At 35.6% G+C, this 24710-nt stretch overlaps 2 protein-coding genes across 5 annotated transcripts in view; both read left to right on the top strand.

Annotated features, from left to right (window-relative positions):
* cluha (clustered mitochondria (cluA/CLU1) homolog a) overlaps positions 1-17282 on the top strand; it is a 35056-nt gene extending 17774 nt beyond the window's left edge. For all 3 annotated transcript variants that reach the window (XM_056473084.1, XM_056473085.1, XM_056473086.1), the window contains exons 12-26: positions 1316-1417; positions 1499-1599; positions 3862-4014; positions 4106-4168; positions 4501-4745; positions 6909-6993; positions 7083-7236; positions 7317-7456; positions 9781-9861; positions 11198-11323; positions 11466-11587; positions 11677-11770; positions 13399-13533; positions 13618-13691; positions 15656-17282. In XM_056473084.1, coding sequence (XP_056329059.1) covers positions 1316-1417; positions 1499-1599; positions 3862-4014; positions 4106-4168; positions 4501-4745; positions 6909-6993; positions 7083-7236; positions 7317-7456; positions 9781-9861; positions 11198-11323; positions 11466-11587; positions 11677-11770; positions 13399-13533; positions 13618-13691; positions 15656-15782 — 1802 coding nt within the window. In that variant the 3' untranslated portion in view covers positions 15783-17282. The remainder of the gene's footprint in view (positions 1-1315; positions 1418-1498; positions 1600-3861; positions 4015-4105; positions 4169-4500; positions 4746-6908; positions 6994-7082; positions 7237-7316; positions 7457-9780; positions 9862-11197; positions 11324-11465; positions 11588-11676; positions 11771-13398; positions 13534-13617; positions 13692-15655) is intronic.
* Positions 17283-19181: 1899 nt separating this feature from the next.
* pafah1b1a (platelet-activating factor acetylhydrolase 1b, regulatory subunit 1a) overlaps positions 19182-24710 on the top strand; it is a 49847-nt gene continuing 44318 nt past the window's right edge. Inside the window, exon 1 of one of the 2 annotated variants that reach the window (XM_056473212.1) lies at positions 19182-19325. The gene's annotated coding sequence lies outside the window, so the exon portion shown is untranslated. Of the gene's footprint in view, positions 19326-19492; positions 19512-24710 lie in introns of those variants that run through there. The other variant, XM_056473213.1, reaches the window with a different exon arrangement.

Raw genomic sequence — 24710 nt, forward strand, 5'->3', positions numbered from 1 at the left:
TGACATTTTATGATCTTAGATTTATTTATTGTCCTTTTACAATTGAGTTGGACAAAATGCAGTTCAGTAGGTCTACAATGCTGATTGTTTTAGCAAACAAATACATCATATTTAAATTGATTATTTAAATATAATATTATAATAATTTTATAAAATATAATGTATATTATAAATATAATATAAAAAATTATATAATTTTAATATACTGTATTTTCTTATGATTCTAATGCTAAAGTTTGGTTTATTTTAGTAATTAAAGGTTTTCTGTGTATCAAATATGCTTTACAGTGTTAAAAGGGAAAAACTGTGTTTTCTTTATATAAAACACAGAACCCCATGGTTCTCCAGGTCAAAATAAGAAGTAAATATTTCACAAGATTATTGTGTGCATTTCCACAGCAAAACGCATGAAATGTAACAACATATTGGCACATATTTTGACAAAAAAAAAAGCCTAATGAGTCATTTAAGGCTGCAAAAATCTGAAAAATGTCTTGCTAAATTCTGGAGGGACTGATTAGCCGTTCTACTGTTGTGTATTTGATTTGCTGTGTGTGTTTGGCCAGTGCATCTCTCTGTGCTGTTGCTGCTGTTCTCTCTGAGGCTCATTGAAGTATGTCTCCTGGATTGGTTTTGTGATAATCGGGCTCCACCGTGTCGGGACGTCAGTTTACCACCCCCCAACCAGACTACACATTCCCTGCTAATCTTTCTCTGTGGTGTGATTAGAAACCCTTTTTTTATTAAAAAAAAACAATTAATTTGTTGTGTGTAGGATTAACTTGTGGTGATGGTGATCCTTTAATCCTGTTAAACTGTAAAACTGAACTCGGGGGTTTTCAAATATTTTGATGTGAAGAGTATTAAAATTATAAATGTAAACGTGTGGACAGACCCTCTTATTAAAATAGATCATTTGAACAGTTATTAGTTAAAATTAGTACAATTTTAGTGAGTTTGCTGTTTATTTTTACTGAGATACATTTTTTTCAATTAAACAATTAAAACGGATCTACCATTGCTATAATAAAAAAGTAAATATTTTCCTAAACAATTATTGTTTCTTTATTAAGAATCTTAAATTAAGCATCTATATAGACTAAATTAAATGTTTATTTCTATGAATAAAATAATTATTTTTATATATTTTTAAATATTTACGTTTTATGTGCATCTGGGAGTTTGAAAACCCCTAATTTAACCAAACAACTTTTATTATTAATATTATTATTATTATTATTACATTTTTTTTGTGGTGGTGGTTGAGTTTTATTTGTATGTGATTGTAAATTCTATTTAACTCCTTATTTCACAGACCCCAAAAGTCGTGAGGTGGTGCTTAATGCCTGTAAAGCTGTGGGCTCCATCAGCAACAGCTCCTTTGACATTCGCTTCAACCCAGACATCTTTTCTCCAGGTACGATGGATATTGAATTGAGATTTATCTTTTCGACAGTATAGACAGAGTTGGTCACGTGACTTCATCCATCTTTTACAGGAGTGCGTTTCCCACATGACAGCAATGAAGACATCCAGAAACAGAAGCAGCTTCTCAAAGACGCCGCCGCCTTCCTGGTGTCCTGCCAGATCCCGTCTCTTGTCAGTTTCAGCTTTATTAATGCTATCATTTTATTGATCACTAGGATCAGCACAATATTCAATGCACAATTTGTGTTAGTAAAAAAAAAAATAATAATAATAATTATTACATAATGCATTTTATTATAGAGTTAAGAATTAAATATTACAGAAGTAATTTATTATAGAATTAAGAATTATGCATTTCAGACACTGCAGGTGAATTAGGTAAAAAAATTTTAATAATTAATATTAGGTCTGCGATTTGGGGGGAAATAATGTTTGTTTGTTTTTTTGTTTGTTTTTTTACTCTGCTCAATAATCTGTATCGTAGCTTATTACTGTTAAAATGCAGTGAGTGTTAAGTTAAAAAAAGGAACTGATAAGATATTAACTTATTATTTATTCAATAACATTATTTGAGTAAATTAACTTTTATTTAAATTGGTTTTTAAATATTGAGAAATGAAACACTCATTTTTCTCTAGAGCAAATAGTAAGCACACATAAAATTACCTTACCTTTCTGTAAACAAGTTGAACTCAAATTTAGGGAGATAGTGTAGCTTATTATACAAACAAAAAATAATAATTAAAATACAGAACACTCAGCAAACTAATATGGCTGATAAGAGCCTTTCTGTAGCTTATATTGTCTAAAACAAAATAATTATCACTGATGCTACACAAAATATCATGACGTTAAACATACAGCTGTGTTACTCCAAAGTGACTAAATGCAGGATAGGAGATATGCACTTCCTTCTCGCACCTATTTTAGAGGAGTTTTTTTTTTTAAATCCCTCTTATGTTACTGCATTAAAAGGTAACGTGTCTTTAGTGAGGTAGTGCGTTATAGCATTAGTTATCGTCTAGTTGCCCCAGCTGTTCGTAATTTCTTTCTTAAGCTGGAAGGTAAAGTCCACACTAGGGGCTTTGTAACTACTGCTATTTGTTAACATGTTCTTAAAGCAAACCGTATAGGTCGTAAGCTCTCCGTAAAGTCATGCGTTTTCACATTGAATGACGTAATATCCAATAAGAAGCATTTAAATCTGTAAACTGCTTTAAAATTCTGCAACTAATGCATTTATTTATAACTGTCCTATGAAAATTATATTTGTACATTACATTAGTCAGTCACAACAGATGACGCACATACCTGCATCGGGAGCTGTGAGTGCACGCAAAATACAAATGAGTTATCAAAACCTTAAACGTACATTTTTTTTGTGATTTTGAAACTAAAATATTCCCATATTACTGACATGCTGTTTTTTGTTGAAATTAGTGCTTTTGAAGCGGCAGACGCCATCATTCCACTCGTCCGTGCTTTCCTGTTTGTTTGTTTTTTTTTTATTGTGGGTGTTACACACAGTTCGGTTGCGCAATTCTGATTGGGCAGAACAAAAGTACGCTCACTCAATTGGCTAGTAAGACTGTCACACACAGACGCCATGCACACATTTGCTCTGGGTGGGGGGGAATTAAATAATACACACTTCATATTGCAGCCTCTCGCGATTTAGCTAATCGCAACATTTCAAATCGTGATTTGAATTTGATTAAACCCACAGCCCTAATTAATAGTAATTGCCATACTTTCCCAGTTAATGGCATTAAGAATTGAAAGCATATTTCTAATACAACTTTTCTAAAGTGTTGTCTATACATGGAGATATGGTTTATGTTGCATACATTTCTAGCAAAAAAAACCTAAAATTTGGGTTCAAATTGTTTGATTTTTTTTTTTTTTTTTTTTCTCCTTTTATTAGAGCCAGGGTTTTTTACATGGGGGTTTTTAAGCATTTCTTTTGATCACGCCATAATTAAAGAATACAAAAAGCACCCAGAAATGGAGTTATCTGTTAAATAAATTGTTGTTTATAATCAAGCAAATTATATATTAATGAACCCCTCTGTAAAGCCTTCAAAATACAGATATGAATAAAACTGAAGTTTGGTGTATGGAAGTGCTGCTGAAGTAGAAATTTATGGCTCAATACAAGTCTTTAAAAATGTGTATTACAATTAAGTGTATTTTGGATGAAGGAAAAAATGTTAACTGGCAGGTGCATTAAAAGACAAGACCTCAGATGCTCAATCAGGTACATGTCAGGACAATTTGGAGGCCACGATATTAATATAAATGTAACAGTATGTTCCTCGAAACTACTTAAAAATTTTGTTTTTATTAAAATGCCAATTCTTTCAGTTTCTAACCTAGAATATTACTTGTTAAGATATTATATGCTAAGAAATCTTGATTCTTGCCTTCATGCAGGTGAAAGACTGTTTAGATCACAGCTCTCTGCCCATGGATGGAGCGACAATGACAGAAGCACTTCATCAGCGTGGCATCAATGTGCGTTATCTTGGTACTGTGCTGGACTTTATGGATAACATGCCTGCGAAAGCACAACTTGAACACATCTACGTAAGGATCATATATTCTCTTTTTCATCTCTAACATTTTATTTTTACTAAGACACTATAAATTGTATTCACTATTTGTTTTATAAATGCAGAGAATAGGAATCAGTGAACTGATCACTAGATGTGCAAAGCATATCTTCAAAACATATCTTCAGGTGAGTGATTACTGTGGTGCATTGACAGAAATACCATCGTACATATGCTCTACAGATCAAAATATTTGTAGTGTTTGAAAATGAACTTTAGTCTAAAATGAAGTATGAACTATGATATTGATACTTTGGAATATTAGTAAGTCTTAATTTCATATAAAATTATTCCATTACTATTATTAAAGTAGTATTATTATATTTGAAGCTTTTATATTGTACATCAGCAATAATTAATCTATCACTACACATCATTCTGCCATGTTTTATTTTAGGTTGCGTTTGCTCTATTTTAGCAGCACACTTGCCTTTGTGTTAATACATGTGTTTTTTTGAAGGGTGTGGATCTCTCTGCTTTATCCGCTGCGGTGAGCCACTTTCTCAACTGCCTCTTGAGCTCTTTCCCAGATGCAGTGGCTCACCTTCCTGCGGATGAGCTGGTGTCCCGCAAAAAGAGCCGCAAGAGACGCAACCGTGTCCCTGGTGGAGGAGACAACACTGCCTGGGCCAGCCTAACACCCAGCGAACTGTGGAAGAACATCATCTCTGAAGCACACGGCTACTACAACTTCAGTCTGCAATGGTGAGAGTTAATTATAAAGTAGCACACAGACTTGTTTTAACCAGGATTATAGGACTTTATACAATAAATCAAAGTTTGAGTCAGTAAGTAAATAATCCTTTCATAAAGACGGGCACATCATAATGAATTAGCCAATTTGAACAAATGGAGTAGAAATACACTGAAAAATGTTTTGACCGAAACCATCACTTTATATATTGACATCAGTAACCAATGTATAGAGCAATAAATACAAATCTTTAGCCTGATTACAAAAACAAAACGTAAACAAATACAGTGGATGATCTTTTTTTTTTCCTCTGAAAACTCATGTTGAAGGCAACAATATAATAACCCTAATGGCCATCATTATCATCATTTAGCAGTCAGTGACTACGTTTACATGGACATCAGTGATCAAATTATTTACCTTAATCTAATTTAGACAATAATATGATTAAGGCGTTTACATGAGTTGCTTTTTGAATGTTCCTTTCATGATCCCTTTTGCATGTTAGGATACACATAATTTGATTAACGTCATTGCGTCACCACGCTATCTATGTTTCCTTCTGAGTTTTATGCAATTTCGGGTGTTTCATATTTAATTTGTCGACTTTAACTGCAGTTTGGCACTTTCACTTTCATTCAGGAACATTTCATGCATGCCCCAACACCCCCCTGACAAACAAATATGCAACTATGAACTGCTGGAAGAGTGTAGTTTTAATGAAATTTCATACCACGCTGAATGGGAGAAAAAACCTCCGCATTTCGTGATGCAGGTGTCTGTGGTCTTCACTGACTCTGTAGGTGCAGATAATAGTGTCAGACAGCTGTGTGTGTGTGTGTATAGACTATCCTGTCGCAAAATGCTGCAAAAAGTCCTACATGACGGTAATAGTTTGATTAAGGTGTTCACATGTCTGTACTGCACTTCTATAGTGCGACTAAAATAGGCAATACTCTACATGTCTTAATTCGATTTCTGTTTAGTTCGATTATGACATTAATCGAAAATCGCTGTTTACATGGTACACTCCTAATCAGAGTATTGTCTTAATCGTATTAAAATCGGATTATTGGTGTCCATGTAAACGTACTCTGATAATTTATGAAATAGTTTATCAGCCAGTAATGTATTTTATTACATGAAAATTATCAGCTGATACCATTATTGCCACTAATATAGCCTATTAGGCTAATACAGTTTTAATTTTATACTTATTAGTTACCACAGGCCTAAATAAGTGAACGTAACTCTTAAAACTAGTAAAAAATATTGAAGTCATTTTTATCAGTATTATATGTTGCTAGAGGCCCTGCTGATATGCTTAAAGCAAGTTATTTTTTATTCTTTGAGGGCAATAAGAACAAGTTGAGCCATTTCCTCACACATCAAAGAAGGTGCAGTTCCAAAACACAAAGCAGTGGACTGTATGCATACAGACTTTTAGTTTGATCTTCACTACCTGATTGATAGACCACTTAAAGTGGGTCTTAGACTGGACAAAAAGCACTGAATTAAATTCTGCTGTCTGCGGCCATGACTTTAAAATATGGAAATAAATTTTACCACAGTATATTCAATGGACTTTCAGCACTCGCGTACTGCTCGCTTGCACTTAAATGACATTTCATCTCGTTTAGGTTTGAACAACTATATAAATGCTTAAGTCTATTTAACTAATTATATACTGTAATTAAATGACATTATCAATGCTGTGATAGGAGCCTTATTGAATTGAAAATAGTCACTTCAGCCTTTTCTTAGAAGTTTATCGGAGGCTGAAAAACAGTGCATATACCCCATTGCTTAATCGCTATGGATGGCAATGGTAGCTCAAAGGTGTTTAGGAGTCAAAAACGAATTCCCCCAAAAAGATTGATGTGTTGAGCTGTTTCGAACTGCCAGATTTAGAATTTTCTTCAGTTTCTTTTTGAAGCATATCGGGGCCATAATCCAGATTCATTCCACAACAAAATCAACACGGTCACATTGAATAGTTCTCTGGAAAGATCTATTTCTAAACTAAGTCTTCCAGTATATTTCCATTGCACTTTACTGTATAGTAATGTACTTGTAATGAAAACTGCCTCGTTCTTTTATTGGCAATCTGTCAAGTACATAGTATTGTACCACACTATTACTTTAACTGGAGACTAATTGTTTGCTTTTTGCAGTGAAAGCGTGGACCAGGCAGTGGAGAAGTACGGTTTGCAGAAGATCACCCTTCTGAGGGAGATCTCAATCAAAACTGGCATTCAGGTAGTGTTTGATCCATCTCGCTCAGTGTCTCTGAGGTGCTCCGTCGGGTGTCCTGTAGTGACAAGCTTCTCCTTTGTGCTCCCCTGTAGATCTTGATAAAGGAATACAACTTCGACAGCCGCCACAAGCCGGCCTTCACCGAGGAGGACATCCTGAACATTTTCCCTGTTGTGAAGCACGTCAACCCCAAAGCCTCAGATGCCTTCCATTTCTTCCAGAGCGGACAGGCCAAGGTTCAGCAAGGTAACAAAAACAAATGATCATCAGTGCTTTGACACTTGCAACAGTTTTGTAGAGCTGATTGATGCGTCCTTGGTGCGCAGGCTTTCTAAAAGAGGGCTGTGAGCTCATCAACGAGGCCTTGAACCTCTTCAACAATGTGTATGGAGCCATGCACGTGGAGATCTGTGCCTGCCTGCGTCTTCTGGCTCGACTCAACTACATCATGGGTGATCACCCAGAGGTATGCACCAAAAACAGATGCCAGTGAAACAGTGTTTGGATATAGGAGACTGATTTGTTTATAATGGTTGTAAAACTTTGGGTTTTGTGGATGAATGTGCACTACTGTTTAAATCAGTTCAGGAAGGCTTTCTTTTTCATTTTTACAGTTTAGAATTTTATAAAAATAGATTTTTCTTGAGCAAATGAATCAAAATACAATGAAATCTGAAGTATCATGTGACTAGGGGTGTGAACCTACACTGGTCTCTAGGTTCAGTTATGATTATCATGCCATCGATTAGGTTCAATTCAATATCTCTGTGCATCACGTTGCATTGTTCCATGCACAATTTGATATTTTATTTAGCAACACAAAAATTCTTGTATTAATTTATAATTTATAAATATATTATATCATTTGTAAAACAATTTTGTCCTTTAATACAAGCAGTCAGATATATGAACTGCACTTTTAGGTTTACCTGCTCCAAGAAAACACTCTTTTTGAATGTATCAAACAAAATTAAAGTACTTGCACAGAACAACATAAGCATTTATATCAAATAAAAGTAAATATTATCCTGCTTGCTTTTTTTGAGTGTTGTTGAGCGAGTTCTTAAACGCCTATGATTGATCACTCGCTCAACAGAAAAGGCTGCGATCAGCACAAACGGTCAGCACGACTCTGGCACTGTTCGGCAAACAGTGACACGGACAGTGATGTTAAACGGCTGCGGCGATCAGCTGATCCATTATAGACAGTGACACGGTGGTGAAAACTTGCTCTGCAGACATGCTCGTGTCTGGATCCACAAGTAACTTTATTGTTGTAACAGCCCAGAGAGGGGATAAAGCATTAACCCATGAACACATCAGCATGTCAAAGGGGCCAGAGGGGGTGAGAAAGAGAGAGAGAGTTTACAGCTTTAATTTTTTTGTGCTGGGTTCTGATGTACTTCACTGTCAGTGAAAGACTGTCCAGCGAACCCACAAGCAGTGAATTGTGCACAGTTATCTGCTTTTTAAGTAGTTTTAATTACTCTCAGTCTCCTTCCTCACCATAGTAAGCTACCGCCATATAACGCATTTGAGATAAAAGATGTACATAATAACCAGTTATGATTATTACTGCATCGCAAAAAACAATTCATTTCGACACCCCTACTGAAGACTGGAGTAATGTCTGAGGCTTTGCCATCAGGAGTAAATAGCAAAACATAGTAAAATAGAAATGGCTTTTAAATTAATATCTTACAAATAGTGCGGTTAAATGATTAATTGTCTCATCGCATACAAAATTAGTACATGAATGCAAACTTTTCGTGTGTGCATATTTATTATGTGTATATATAAATACGTACATTCATGTGTTACATATCTTTATGCATGTATAGGTATTGTTTATATATATATATTTTATATTTTCTTACATCAAATTTTGTTGTATATGTGTGTTTATGAATGCACAATATACACCGCACAAGCACATATGTTATGTAAATACAAACTTGTTACAATTAGTTACGATTATTCATTAAACGTCACTATTTTACAATGTTGCAGTTCTGAATGCTCAGTACTTACTGAGGTTTTGATTTAAATAAACACAGCCTTGGTGAGCATTAGAGATTTTCAAAATCTAATCATCACCACATGTTTGAATGATGATGTAAATTGATCTACATATTAATAGCTTTGAATAACTAGCATTTATTTAATTGAATAAGTATTAATTAGCACTAATTAATTAGTTAAATGTACTTATGATTAGGGCCACACCGAATCTGCGCACGTAGAAATTTGAAGATTTTTAGCCCATTATGCCCATTATTCTTTACTTGTGTAAATGTGTGTACATTTATATTTATTCCATTTTAAAAATACATTTCAATAATATTATTGACTAATATGAAAATGTTCATATGTTTTATTTACAGTACAGTTTGTAAAATAATATTTTCTGCCTTTTTAGTAGATCTATTATAAGAGACTTCCTTTATTTACCAATTAAGTACATCTAATTGGATTTGCATTGTAATCCAACATGTTCTTTATTTCATATATTAACTTTTAATAATTTCGATACTTCTAAAAATATTCCACAAAAATCCACAGATTTTTTTCCAAAATTCTGCCCAGAAATACTGAAAATATAATGGTGCTTATGATCAAATGGATATAAAGGAAAATCAGCTAATGGTTACCCAACATGCTCCCTTCTGCCACTTGCCTCAATGCTTAATAAATTATGAAAACACTGATAAATTGAATTTATTACTTTTAGAATTGATTATTTCTTTTTTGAGCATGTAGTGATGCTGAGTTTTTCCTTCTCTTTTCAAGGCTCTGAGCAACCAGCAGAAGGCTGTCCTGATGAGTGAGAGAGTGCTGGGTATTGAACATCCCAACACAATTCAAGAATATGTAAGTGTCTACACACATTTTATAAATGTTATTAACAGATTATTCTCCTAAATCTTAAGAATGCTGTTTCCTTTCTGATGGAACAAATGACGCTTGGAAAAAAAAAAAAAAAAAAAAATCAATAGACCATTGTTGATGGCACAGCCACTCTTCCACATTCTTTGCATGATTGTTGTATTAGAAAAATGAACCTGCACATACATCAATGTGATCAGAACTACCTAAAACACAATCTTGGTTTAAAACAATATTAAAGTGTTCTAATAAATAGTTTTTTTAATTTAGTTTGCTTTTGTTTGAATGGTTAGGGCCGGGTTTATAATCTGTACTGTAAACTGCCACCAGAGGGTGATCAATATTTTTTTGTTTTCACTTTTTTCAGGATATGTGAAGCAACTCTCAACTAATGTAGTCCACTTAAAAGCATTGAGTTAATAGGAATGAGCAAATGTGGGCATTGAACACTCAAAATCTCTGAAATCAAAAATTGTGTGTTTTTTCATGTTGTATCAGTATTTTAGCCTTGATCTTCACCCAATAATGAAAATCACCTCATCATTTACTCACACTTGTAAACGTTCATGATTTGTTTTTCTACTTTTGAACACAATACAAGATATTTAAAAGAATGTTGGAAAAAAGCAGCCATTGACAGCCATAGTAGGAACAAAAAACAATATGGAAGTCAATGGCTGTTTTTCTTCAGTACATCTTCATTTGAGTTCAGCAGAAGAAAGAAGCTCAAACAGGTTTGGAAAAAGGGGAGGATGAGTAAATGATGAAAGCGTTTAAGTTTTGGGGTGAACTGTCCCTTTTAATGTATCTATAATTTACAAACAGAATTTATATTTATACAATGTAAGAATTTTAAACTTGTGATTTTATTATTTTTTTAACTTTCAGCAAGAAGAATCAGCGTTATTTTGATGTCACTTCATATCGGATGGATGAGCTCAATGTTATTGAACATGCCTAATTTGTATACTTGATATTGCAGTGCTTTATACAATTAAGTGCGTGCATTCTGTAGCATAGACACCTATACAAATGGCTTCCCTTCAACTTGTGACCTATTTAAGTATGATGAAGATTAGCTCTGATTTCAACCTGAAATGTATTATTCCCACACTTTGGGCTTACATTTTGATCTCATTTAAAAAGAGTTGTCATGAACTGGTTTGCTTAGTTACTATCTTTGATAATGTGGAAAAATGGCGAACTAACAAAAATGATTTGTTAGCAAACTAAAACTGGTTCTACAAACCATAATTGTGGATAATAATTTCACCTGAAAGTTCTGCCTGTTGTGTCTAAACATTGTGTTTGTTTTCCGCAGATGCACTTAGCACTGTACTGCTTTGCTAACGGTCAGCTGTCCACTGCCCTGAAGCTGCTGTATCGCGCTCGCTACCTCATGCTTGTGGTCTGCGGAGAGGACCATCCTGAAATGGCTCTACTCGATGTAAGCACTTTATTTTAACCTTTGATTCTTTTTTTTAAGTAAACCAAGGGTAACGAGAGCTAGCAGAATTCCTGTGGCCACTTAAGTTGAGGCTTGTGGAGCAACGTCATCCTCTTATTGTGATCCTTTTCTCTGATTGTAGAGCAATATTGGTCTGGTGCTTCATGGTGTGATGGAATATGACCTGTCTCTGCGTTTCCTGGAGAACGCGCTGGCCATCAACACAAAATACCACGGGCCGCGATCACTGAAAGTAGCCCTCAGGTACATGCATGTAACTGTACTCAAGTACTCACTGGTGTCGTGTGTGGTGTAAATGTTTGTTAATGTTTATGATGTCTGTTGTTCTGCAGTCATCACCTGGTGGCCAGAGTTTATGAAAGCAAGGCTGAGTTTCGCTCCGCACTTCAGCATGAGAAGGAGGGATATACCATATACAAGAACCAGGTACATCTATTTCATGTGTGTTTCAGATGTGTTAAGGTGTTGGGGGGGATAATTTACAGTTTTAACCCAAAAATGGTCAGTCTGTCAGATGAGGAAGAGCCAGAGTCAGATTTGATTAAAGAAAGTTGAATGAAAATAGTTAGCAGTCACGGTGGCACAGTGGGTAGCATGATTGCCTTATAGCAAGAAGGTCGCTGGTTCAAGCCACGGCTAGGTCAGTTGGCATTTCTGTGTGGAGTTTGCGTGTTCTCCCTGTGTTGGTTTCCTCTGGGTGCTTCGGTTTTCCTCACAAATCCAAAGACATGCGGTACAGGTGAATTGGGTAAGCTAAATTGTCCGTATGTGTGTGAATGAGTGTATGGGTGTTTCCCACTGATGGGTTGCAGCTGGATGTGCATCTGCTGCGTAAAACGTATGCTGGATAAGTTGGCGATTCATTCTGCTGTGGTGACCCCTGATTAATAAAGGGACTAAGCTGGAAAGAAAGTGAATGAATGAGTTTGCACACTCATCAGCAGAAGCCAGCTTCAACACTCCCAATGAGTTTGTAGGCCGCTCTGATTACGATCTTAAATGATCAAATCATAATACATAATGTCATTAACTGCGTCATACATATAGGTGTTTTAACCTGATAGTGGGTGCATGTGTACAATTCTGAACGATCTCAATATCTCTAGTATACAAACGTCAGACAGCCACTAGGCCACTCCATCCTTTCCATCCACTCCACATCCATCAGTGTAATCACTGTAGAGAAACTGGGGGAAAAATATTTCTTTGTCACAGTCACTATTTTTTAGCTTAGTTGGTGTTTAAATATTTATATCTAGAATATTTAACTGAGTACTCTACTTTTAGTGGAAATAGGCTCATTTTATAGCTCAACTTTATAGTCAAAATTTTTTAATTCATTCAGCCGACTGGTGTGTCTGGAGGGAGCACTTTTAGCATAGCTTAGCATAAATCATTGAATCGGATTAGATCATTAGCATCTCGGAAAAATACAATTGAATAATTTATGCTAAGCTAAGCTAAATGTTTAGCTAAGCTAAAACTTTCATTTTTCTTGCATAAACCTTTATCTCAGACAAAAACAAATCTTGCTGCAGTGACCTTAATAGATGAACATGCATATTTATCTTCAAAATTCACTTCTGAGAATAAGATATGGGAAAAAGTCTAGATATAATTTACAGTGTTTAATTATTTTACATATTTATGCATTTCAAGTCAAATTAGTTATGTGGATTAAGCTAGTTTATTGCTTTATTGGTTGCATTATTTTTCAGCAGTGATGCTTATTGATTCACATTGAATGAATCTAGATTTATCTGATTCAAGCTGAATCTATAGATCACATTTGATAAAAGTTTGTTTCATTCATTCTACTATTTTCCTTATTTCTGTGCTGCTGCTTTTTATATGATACATGAAGCAATGATCTTCAAAAAATTCTATTTAAACTCGAGTAGCACTTTACAGGGGCTTGTACATTGATTTTCAAATAGAACAAACACAATGGGACTTTAATAACATTGTTGTAATACACTGATGTATACCACACTATTACATCAAATGTTTATTCTGAAATGATAAGCCAACAACACCGTGCACTTGTGTTTTAGGTCGGCGAAGCTCATGAGAAGACGAAGGAAAGCTCTGAGTACTTGAAGTACCTCACGCAGCAGGCCGTGGCTCTACAGAGAACCATGAACGAGATCTACAAGAACGGCTCCAATGCTAGCATAATGCCTCTCAAGGTCAGTCACACACTTTCGCCATCATCAGCCTCATATGATTGAAAAGTTGCAATTTTGGTTGAGTTATTTTGATGTTCTTTGCAGTTTACGGCACCAAGCATGGCCAGTGTTCTGGAGCAGCTTAATATCATCAATGGCATCATTTTTATTCCTCTCAGGTGAGTAACTAAAGTTGTTTTTGTCAAGATTTATAGTATTTATTTATTGTCAGTGCTTTGATAACAGTACAGATATTAAACTAATTATTTTGCTACTATTTTGCTTCAAGATACTTATACAATTTAATTGGCAAGTTAATTAGGCACATTATTGTTCAACAGTGGTTTAATCTGTGTACACCATCTAGTATTTAAATAAATCAAGTATTTAAATAAAACTCCTTTTGCAGTTTTTATGTTTTTTTAATAGGAAATACTGCAAAATATTTCCTTGCTGTGATAAACATCATGTAGGAAAACATTTAAGAAGAATTATATTCACAGGAGTGCTAATACTTTTTACTTCCCTGTGCGTGCGTGCGTGCGTGCGTGCGTGTGTGTGTGTGTGTGTGTGTGTGTGTGTGTGGCTATCTGTCTACCTATCTACACACTGATTTGTTTTTGTGAATTGTGAAGACATTACATAGGTTTCTATTGTTTTTATACTCTACGAACTTTATATTTTCTCTCCCCTACTCCTAAACCCAACCCGCATAGGAAACTGTAAATAATAATAATCCAAAAAAATAATAACAATTCTGTGTGATTTGTATAAGACTTTTGTCTTATACTTGTCATACTTATGTTGTTACACACATTTGTGTCCTGATATGCCAAAAAAAGTGTACACACAAACGATTACATTATAAATTGATAAAAATACAACAGTTGTAAAATAATATTGGATTTAAATCATCTATAATCTGAATAATAATAAAAACTAACTTATTAAATGAACATTAAAACCAAAGTTTAAGAAATAAATGTAAAAATGCACAAAAGCACACGCATCACTATGAATAGGTTCTGAGCCACATCTGTCATGATTATTGTCGGATGAAGAGCCAGTGTGCTTGAAAAGTTAAAAGTTTTTTTTTTTTAGTTAGCCTTTTTAATTTAATAAACAGACCCCCTAGTTTTTCACGATTCTATGATCGCTGAATTCCACGCAAAATCAACAAAGTCGCAAATTTTTGTGATCCTGCAAAATTCTTAATTAAATGCTAAATTTTGAGTGGCTCTCAAAAAATGACGTGTCACCTGTGCCCTCACAATTATTATATTACATGAAGGGGTGGTTGCAGTAAGCAGATGTGGATGAAACACGAGTGATTTACATGTGAAGTCAATGCAGAGATTGGATTAGGCATCTTGTGGCACGAATTGGGTATTTTGTGGGTTTGACGCGCTTCACACTGCAAAAGCAAGTTGAAGCAAAAATCTAACAAACGGAGCAGTGGAACAGACAGAAAAGCAAGCTGCTTACAATGATGGAGATTGATTCAAGGATGACGGCCGCTGCACGTGACCGAATTGAAGGACATTATTTTTGCTTTACATGTAGCTGGTATTATCATGTGCATAAAATCGATAAATGTTTTCGTTTGGCTCTTTTCCTGCAGTTAACGAGAGAAATCGATTCCCTACAATTGACGGGTTTTACGGCAATCCGTGTTTTAGGTGTATTACGGTAGAGGAAACCTTAGCGCATGTCCTGAGTGTAAGGTATATGATATCAGATGCTCCTGGAGTGAAATCTGAGAGAAAGTAAGATCGTGGATAAAAATAAGAGTTATAAAACCTTCCTTTAGCTTAATCCCCATTGTTTTAGATCTTGTCTTGTCGAGATCAGAATAAAAAAGCTTTATTTGTTTTTTGTTTTTTATCGCTAAATTGTCTGCAAATTTCTGGGAATTACTACCACAAAATCAGTCATTTTTATGGCAAAAAATCACAAAACATAAAAAACGTGAAAAACAAGGGGGTCTGAATAAATTGGTTATTTTTTGGAGCTTTGGTGTTGCCGCCTTTTTGAATGCAAGTAAATGTTTTAGAAGACAAGAACCTAATTCAGTCCATTTTGAGAATTATTATTATTATTATTATTTATTTATTTTTTTCCATTCTCCATTTTCTCCACACAGTCAAAAGGACCTGGAGAACCTGAAGGCCGAGGTGCAGAGACGCCAGCTGATGCAGGATTCTGGGAAAATCCAGGAACAGCAGGGCAGTCAGTTAGAGCTAGATGACAAGCTGCCTGTGGATGATTAACAAACCCTAAACCAACAGACCCTCTCCAGATGAGGAGGACACCATACAGCAGCCATCTGTTTCAACCTGTGGACCCGGCCACTGAGCTGTCTAATCTAACCAATTCAATTCGAGCATAACAGGGAGAGGGGGGAGGACCAGCAGCATCCGACTAAATAAAAGTGTACAGAGAGTAGTATGTAGCTGTAAAGAAAAACGAAAGCAGATGTTTTTTTTTTTTTTTTCCCACACGCTCAATCCACCAACAAACGTCTACCAGAGGAAGAAGCAAGAAATTAAACCAAGCACTTCCTCTGAGAGTTTGCACCGATTAAGATGGAGGCGACCTAGGATGGCCATGACATTTATACCAGAGCCTTATCCATCCATCAATCATCTCCATCTCTAACCTTCTCATCTGAGCCCAGGATAAACCCCAATCCGTCCCAAACCGACGCACGAGTGTAGAGAGATCCGAGAAAAAAAACACACACCTCCTTATCTGAAAACTCAGGTGATTTCTACACTGCACACCAGATGAGAGACGTTCACCGTTCAGTTCAGCAACAGAGAGAAGAGAGATAGACGAATATGAATCATGGGCTTAAGAATGTACATTTTTAAAGGTCTAGTCTAAAAAGCGAATGCTAGCATCGTTATTTCTACGCTCTGCCTTTAGACCGGATCGATGGGACTTTACAGATGCGTGTTCTTAAACCAATCATTTTGGATCGGTGGCATCTGTAAAAACAAAGAATCCTTTTTGTAAAAGTCCACTAGAAGCCATTAGTACTTTCATGCGAACGTTGATTTGAGCCATGTATGTTTTATAGAAATGCATCGGGGGTTAAACGGATACTTGATTCATTTTGATCGGAATACTGATTTGAAATGTCCAGCTTGAATTAGTGACTGTTGTGTTGAATCTCTTTCTTTTTCCACTTTAAAAGTGTGTGTGTGTGTGTGTGTGTGTGTGTGTGTGTGTGTGTTTCTGTATGTATGTATGTGTGTCTGTCTCATGCTAGTGCAGAAACGGATTCAGAGGATTCCTCCAAAGCTGCTGCAACAGAGTAATATTGTGATGATATTTTTATACGTACATCATTAATGGACTCGATGGTGAAAAATGTGCTACAGATATAATGGTTCTCGAGATCGAAATCCGTAAACAAGAAATTTAGCACAACATTCAGGAACTTGAGATTCCTCCCTAGCAGTATTTATTGCACTTTTCCAGTGCGTGGTTTCATTTTGAACCGCAAAGTGAGGAAAAAGATGGGCTGCTTTGATGTAACATACCAAAAAAAAAAAAAAAGAAGAAATGATGATCAAGGGTGTGTTTGCTTGTATACATGCTTTGTGTGTGTGTCCTGCAAATGTCAAAATGTTGCTGTGCTCAAACTGTGTATGAAGCAATATGCTGGAACTAAGTGCACCTTGGATTATGCACATGGATGCAAGAAAACTGCTAGCCTGGTTGTATTTCCCTATAAACGACAAAGTAAACTTGTTTAAAAACTATATATGGTGGGTAATTGATATTTATGAGCAAGAATATATAATTGTGTGTGAGATTTGTGCCTATTTAAGCTTATATAAGGTCCGACAACTGTATTTCTTTCCATATCTGCTTAATCTTTTCTTTTGGAGTCAGAAATCGTTGGAGGTTGAACAGAATTGAATGTCTACTTCAGTACCCTTAGGTGCCACATGGGGGTGCTGTAGTCAGTATATTAACACTGTAACGGCCATAACTTGATTTTAATGTATTGAATTGGAATTGATTTCAAAACAAGAGTTAAAACATGGGTTGAGTAGATTTGATACTAATCGGTTATTAGGAATCCGCCTCATATGATGGTGATGGTGGTGGATTGAAGCTCTGAGTTGGTAACAGATGCATCACAAGTTCAGTGTCAAACAAGCATGACCTTTGAACTGAAAGGTTAATGAGAAGATCCTGTCTTTAGCGTGTCCTTGCACCAGGCACTTAGCCTCAGGTTGTTTTTTTTTTCCTGAGCTGTGGTCTATAAAAATAACAAGTAGCCAATCTCTGCAGTCAACAATGTTAAATATGACCTCAGTCGTATATATTCAAGCTTCCATAGTTACACCTTTCATAGTGAACAAACCACTGGATTCAAGCAGTGTTTCCAATTTAACCGCAAAGGTCATTTTCATATTAATACGATTCACCAAATTGTGATGTGTTCCTGTTATGTAGCAAAGCAGAAAGATTTTAATTAACAACTGCTTGCATGATGAACCAATTCGATGTATTGTAGATGTTTAGGCCTTTTTTATTTTTAAAGAAAGGTTGGGGATTATTGACAAGATGCAGATACAAAATAGTAGTGTTTTAAATTCATCTTTGCTTTTTGAGTTTAAATCTTTAATCTAAAACATCTCAAATGTCTTCCTGGTTATAATTAGCATTTTTCATAATAGACTTTGAATCACAGTTCAACCACAAATGACAGTGTTTCTGTGTGAAAGTAATTATTTTAGTAAATGATTTGCTGTGGAGCAGTAATTGTTTTAAATATATTTTACATTTAATACACCACCATCTTCAATCTGTAACATATTTGGTTAAACTTGCTCTTAAAAAAACACGCACTGACCCATTATAAACTCGAATGTCATCAAAAAAATATATGATTTCATTCGATTTAGACATCTGGTGTTCAAAAAGGTCACCTTGTATTTTTGTTCTTCATTTACAAAAACAGTATCTGTGGATTTCCTTTCTCTTTTTTGTTGCTGTTATTGATTTCCCCTGTTTTTGACATGAAATATGTGTCATGCCCATTTGCGTGTCTGTTTTGGTTTCTTTAATGAGTGGAATTCAATTCAAATGTCAATTCTTTTAAATAACAATCTAATTATTTTTTTGGTTGAGTATCTTTTTGTATTAAAATGAATAAAGAAACTAGAAAACAACATGCGATTATATCATTATATATTCATCCACATTGTCTCTAAACAGAACATTCTCTTTGTTTTCAATAGTATCTATATCGTTTAAAGGAACTAAATATTCTATTTACACTACACATAAACTATTGAAGCCTGTTACAGTTATAGACACGTAAATATTTAGCTTTAGCTGAGTGAAAGTTACATTTGAAGCATGAATCATCGTACTATAGGTAGTTTATGCACCTGACATATGACACAGGTGCTGTTTTGACGCCAGCTGGGACTCGAACTCACAAATAAAGGTCACGCGCTCTGAATTGAACCCAGATTAAAACCACTGATGTGGGTCATGTGAGAAATAATGTTTCACGCTCCATTTCTGTAGTTATCTGCGATACTGCGTGAATATTTATTCAAGTAACGCCCACGGTATTTGAAAGGAGGGTGTGAGATTGAAGGGCGTGCGCGCTCCCGCCTGCTGAAGTCAGCCGATGCGCGCCCCCGTGCCGTGTAGAGGCGAATGCGGCGCTGCAAGGAGGCAGACCCCGAGACTTCAGCCCCCCTGTTGAACACTAAAATAACACTTATTTCGTCCCTTACCAGCGTCTTCTGAGGATTAACATTCAGCGCTGACTCTGTAGGGTAAGAACGGGCCATTTATGTCTCTATTCGCAGTTAGGTTTGATCAAAATCGCTAGCTGAAGAGCTGTTGTGGCTGTAAATTTTGCGCCTCCTTTTCTCGGTGTCTCAAAATGGCGGACGCGGCCGTTGGAGAAATACTTCAGCTTCTGTTTTCTCTTCACTACTCCTAAATATAGCGACAGCTTCGTGAGTGTATATTTAGCATTACACTTCACATATTAAAATGTATTCAGCGTAGGTTTGAAGTTTTAGCGGCTTGTTAGAGATCTGGTCGGCAGATCAACACGTCGTTTCATCAATGTCATGTTAGCTAGCAACAGTTGGCTAACGCCCGTGTCAACACATACCTCTGTTTTAATACCTCTGTTTGTTACATTTAAAGTTGACCTTGCCTTATTCTGTCGTGTGTGTACATACTGGAAATTCAAATCGTTAACATCAACGTTTGCTGCGTACCGGTTGAAAATAAAGGAGGTGACGAGGGTTGTGTTTCAAAACCTAGCGAACTTCCTAAATAGACAGCATGTTTGCGGATAGATATGATGGATAACCATTAACCTTTTAACATGACGTGTTTAGAATTCAAACGAGCTTCAAAATTGTCGCACATCTCGGTTGTCTCTCAAAACATGACGAGACATTTTACCTGGAAATCCTTTTTTTCCGTTCACCTCAAGGTTATGGAGCAAACGGGTTGTTTGACAATTATTAAGCTCGTTTGCATATGAAATATGTCGTCATTAGAAAACATTTGGACTAGCCGGACTGGTACCTATGTTGAGCTGGTCTCAAATGTAGGTCAGCTGATTCCCCCTCTCTTCATGCAGACCCGGTATTTCTATGTGCAGTGGGATACAGTGGGGAGGTGATCTGTCATGTTGTGCTGCGATTATCACTCCTGCAGTGTTTTTTTTGGCTGAATTTCCACGTCAGTGCTTAAGGCAGCAATAAATGTGCTAATTTAACTACTGCTAGCTCGCTGCATAACTAACAATATCTTGCATGCAAATGTAAACATGCTGAAGAGGCAAGTGTGTACATGTTGCTTATCAAGGTGTGAATGCTTTGAATAAATGTAGTACCATGTGTGCTTTTGGATGTACTGTAATCGTTATGGGTTATGATATTGTGCCAGGTTTGCTGTACACTACCTTAAGTAGTTAGACGGGTGTCTTGGATGGTTGTTACTGATTGCTTGTTAAAGTTTAGATTAAGTTCACTGAACCGTGTCGTGCGTGCATAATTGTTTTCTCACAAATGCTGCATTTATTTGATAAATATTAAAATAAATCTAAATATTGCAATTTAATATTTATTCTGTAATTGAGTGTTTTAGATATATTTTAAAAGTTACAATGTTTGTTTTTGCACATTTCATGTTATTTCTTTACAGTGCATCTGGAAAGTATTCATAGCGCTTCACTTTTTCCACATTTTTTTAGTTACAGCCTTATTCCAAACTAGATTAAATTAATTTATTTCCTTGAAATTCTACACACAATACCCCATAATGACAATGAAAAAGATTTTTTGAAATTGTTGCAAATTTATTAAAATTAAAAAAACTGAAAAATCACATGTACAGAAGTATTCACAGCCTTTGCTCAATACTGATGCACCTTTGGCAGCAATTACTGCCTCAAGTCTTTTTGAATATGATGCCACAAGCTTGGCACAGCTGTCTTTGGAAATTATTGCCCATTCCTCTTGGCAGTACCTCTCAAGCTCTATCAGGTTGGATGGGAAGTGACGGTGTACAGCCATTATCAGATCTCTCCAGAGATGTTCAATAGAATTTAGGTCTGGGCTCTGGGTGGGCCACTCAATAGGACTGCTCGATTATGGGAAAAATCATAATCACGATTATTTTGGTCATAATTGTAATAATGATTATTCAAAATTATTATCAGTTAAAGTCTAAATTATTCACCCTCCTGTGAATATTTTTTAAATATAAATATTTCCCAAATGATGTTTAACAGAGGAATTTTCATACTTTCAAGCAGTTTTTAATATTTTGAAACCTATTTTAAGGTCAATATTAATACCCCCTTTAAGCAATATATATTTTTGTTTGTCTGCTGAAGAAACTACTGTTATACAATGGCTTGCCTAATTACCCTAATTAAGCCTTTGAATGTCACTTTTAAGCTGAGTACTAGTATCTTGAAAATTTCTAGTAAAATATAATGTACTTTACATCATAGCAAAGATAAAAGAAATCGGTTATTAGAAATGAGTTATTACATCTGTTATGTTTAAAAATGGGTTGAAAAGAAGTCTTTGTATTAAACAGAAATTGGGGGGAAAGGGTCGCTAATAATTCAGGAGGGCTAATAATTCTTACTTTAACTGTATTTATTCACAGTTATTTTCCTCCCTGTAAATAAGAAAAGGGAAATAATACAATAGAATAAAAATATGAAACAAACTGTGCTTTAGGCGTTTTCACTGTAAGAAAAAAAACTTCAGCTACAAAAGTCCTTCAGTCAAGAGCAGTGAGGGATTTTCTCCATTTGTTGTTTGATTAATAGTAAAAACAGACCGCAGCAGGAATATTTCACGCTGTCACTTTAAGAATAGTGCGGCTCTGATATGGTTTCACTTTGACGTCTTTTGATTCTCAACTTGTTTGTTTATTACACAAATAACGGGTTAATATGAATATTTACTCAACACCGCGCTTTGACACAAATGTGCCTGTATTTGACCATTAAAGCGCTTTCATTAAGATGGCGTTAGATGTGTGTGCTCTGTTCGTCTTTGAGGCTAAGCACGTTCCATTACAGTAGCTTTTAGTCATTTTCACGTGGAACTGAGCTTTGTAGAGCAACAAATGTGTACAACTAGAAAGGGGGTGGTATATGATGCAATAATTGTTTATCTCAATTAATGGTTTTTCATAATTGTTAGAAGTCGAAATCGGATTTTCGATTAATTGCACAGCCCTAGCACTCCATGACATTCACCGAGTTGTTGTAAAGCCACTCCATTGAATGATTAACAAATAGAAAGCCCCGTCCCCTTCTCAATAACCTTTTTCAGTTGGAAGTACATCAACGTACTTGAGTATAAATATCAGCAACCTTCGTTTCATGTGGACCTGAATACATTTTGAGACATTTTTCAAGATTCTATTTATGTAACTTTCTTTAATATATTATTAAAGAAAGTTCAAATACATAGCCCAGTAGCTTGTTTCAATCATTAAATAATTATCTGGTAATTGTTATTTGATCTATTCATTATTATCTGGATAATTCTGCAGATTGTATTTGTTATATTTAGTTAGGTTACTTTATTTATACCCGAAGGTAGATTTGGTTTGCAGTCAAGAGTCCTCATCTCACAACAGTGCCACACAAAGGAACTCGCACAGTAACAGCAACAAATAAACATTATGACATAAAACATAAACATAAAAACACTTATAAAGTATAAATGAATAATCACTTCAAGTGTCCACCCCCCCCCCCCCAATAAATGTTTAAAACGATCTAAAATATACGGGTCACCGAAATACCTCTGCTTTAGTCTATGCCTTATTTAAATATCTAATGGCTGCTGGTATGAAACTATTTTTGTATCGTTTCGTTCTACAGCTTAATACTAGAAACCTGCGACCAGAAAGAAGGAGCTGAAACTGTGAGTGTAGGGGATGAGCAGTGTCACTTAAAATTAAATTTGCGATTTTCTTTAGCTGCCTGGTGTACACAGCCTCTTGATTAGCTAGTGACACCCCAGTTAGCTTACTGGACCACTTAACTATTTGATTTTGTGAGTTTTTATTCTTGACAGAGAGATTCCCAAACCATGACAGCAAAGCAAAGGATAAAATGGATTCAAGAAAAGCATGATAAAATAAAATCATTATTTTGCCAAGGATAATGTTTTAAATGGCATATAGGTGATTTTGTGCTTTCGTTCCCTCCGAATGAAAAGTAAACGGAGTGAAAGCTTAGGTAAACTTGGGTTCACTGAGTGAAGTACTCCGTGATCTCTAGTTAGTGACATTCAGCTCACGTCTGGTCATCTTTTTAACTCTGTGCCATTCAGATGAGCTACTACTTGACAATCCCTTAGTGGAAATGTACTGTGATCCGCTAATAATGGAAATGTCATCAAGGGAATGGGAGAAGTGATTACTAGTCCAGACTTAATTGGCCGGCTGTCTTTACCAGCTTGCACAATTTCACAAAGAGGGATGTTTCCTTTTGCCATCTGTCTTAAAATAAAGAAACTATTGAAGTGACAGACTTACAAGACTGTTTTATGGGCTCAAGATGCATGTGAAATTCTGTTAACAGATTAGACCTCCATCATGCACCATTTGTGTGTATTAGTCAAGTGTTGGAATACTCCTCATTGCCACTAATAAGTAAACAGTGAAAAAAGCAGATGCCAGATTTCTTTGTTTCATTCTTTGTCTTAATCACATGCTCTTGTTAGTGCGCAGCATTGGTCTTTTTATAGCAGTAACGGATAATCACTACTGGACTGTTTTGCCTGGTTGATGGGCTCGGCTGCACACTGACGGTTGCTAGAGCCCCTTGGCCAAAAACGAAAGGATAATTGTGAGTTTGTGCAGTCCCAACAGGCAGTTGGTAATGACTGGGATGGAGGTGGCGTGGCACAACGTACTGTTGCTGTGGGTTTGGTGAGCTCACTGAATGCGTGTCTGCAAAGAGGAGGTCATAATGTGTTTCAGTGCAGTGGGGAACAGCAATTTGTTCACCATGGCAACTAAAAGCTCAGCTGTTTGATGTGTGAAATGTAGATTTCAAGATGGTGGTCAGTTTGCTGGATCAATAACATTTTGTCATTGTTTTACTGCAGTCAGGTGTTGTATTGAAATGGCCTGGATTATATGTTATGGGTAGAGCCAGACGGAATCTGCAGATGCTTTTTGCTATTTCCGCGGAGAATTTTGTTAAAAATCGGTGGATTTCTGCGGAATTATTTTGGGAGTATCATAACTAACCTTAATATGTGAAATAAAAAATAATATCTTTTAAAGCTTTATTTAATGTTTAAAATGCAATTAGATTCACTTTATTTGGTAAACAAAGCAAGTCTCATATAATATCTCTACTAAAAGAGAAAATATTACTGTACAAACTGCATTGTACAAAAATCAGATGAACATTTTCATATTAGTCAATAATATTACTGTAATAAAAAGTCTAGATTTACACATTTACTCAAGTACCACATTGAATGTGAATATGAAACATAGCATTTTATGTCACAATTACAGTGTTATAAGTAATCCTGTGTACACAGTTGTGTGATTTTGTAAACAACAATTAAATCAGCTGTATGTGTTTTTTTAGTTGCACATTTGCATGTATGTATTGTGCACAATTATTAAACTGCACATATCGA

Source organism: Danio aesculapii, chromosome 15 (assembly GCF_903798145.1).
Source record: "Danio aesculapii chromosome 15, fDanAes4.1, whole genome shotgun sequence".
Classification (NCBI taxonomy): domain Eukaryota; kingdom Metazoa; phylum Chordata; class Actinopteri; order Cypriniformes; family Danionidae; genus Danio; species Danio aesculapii.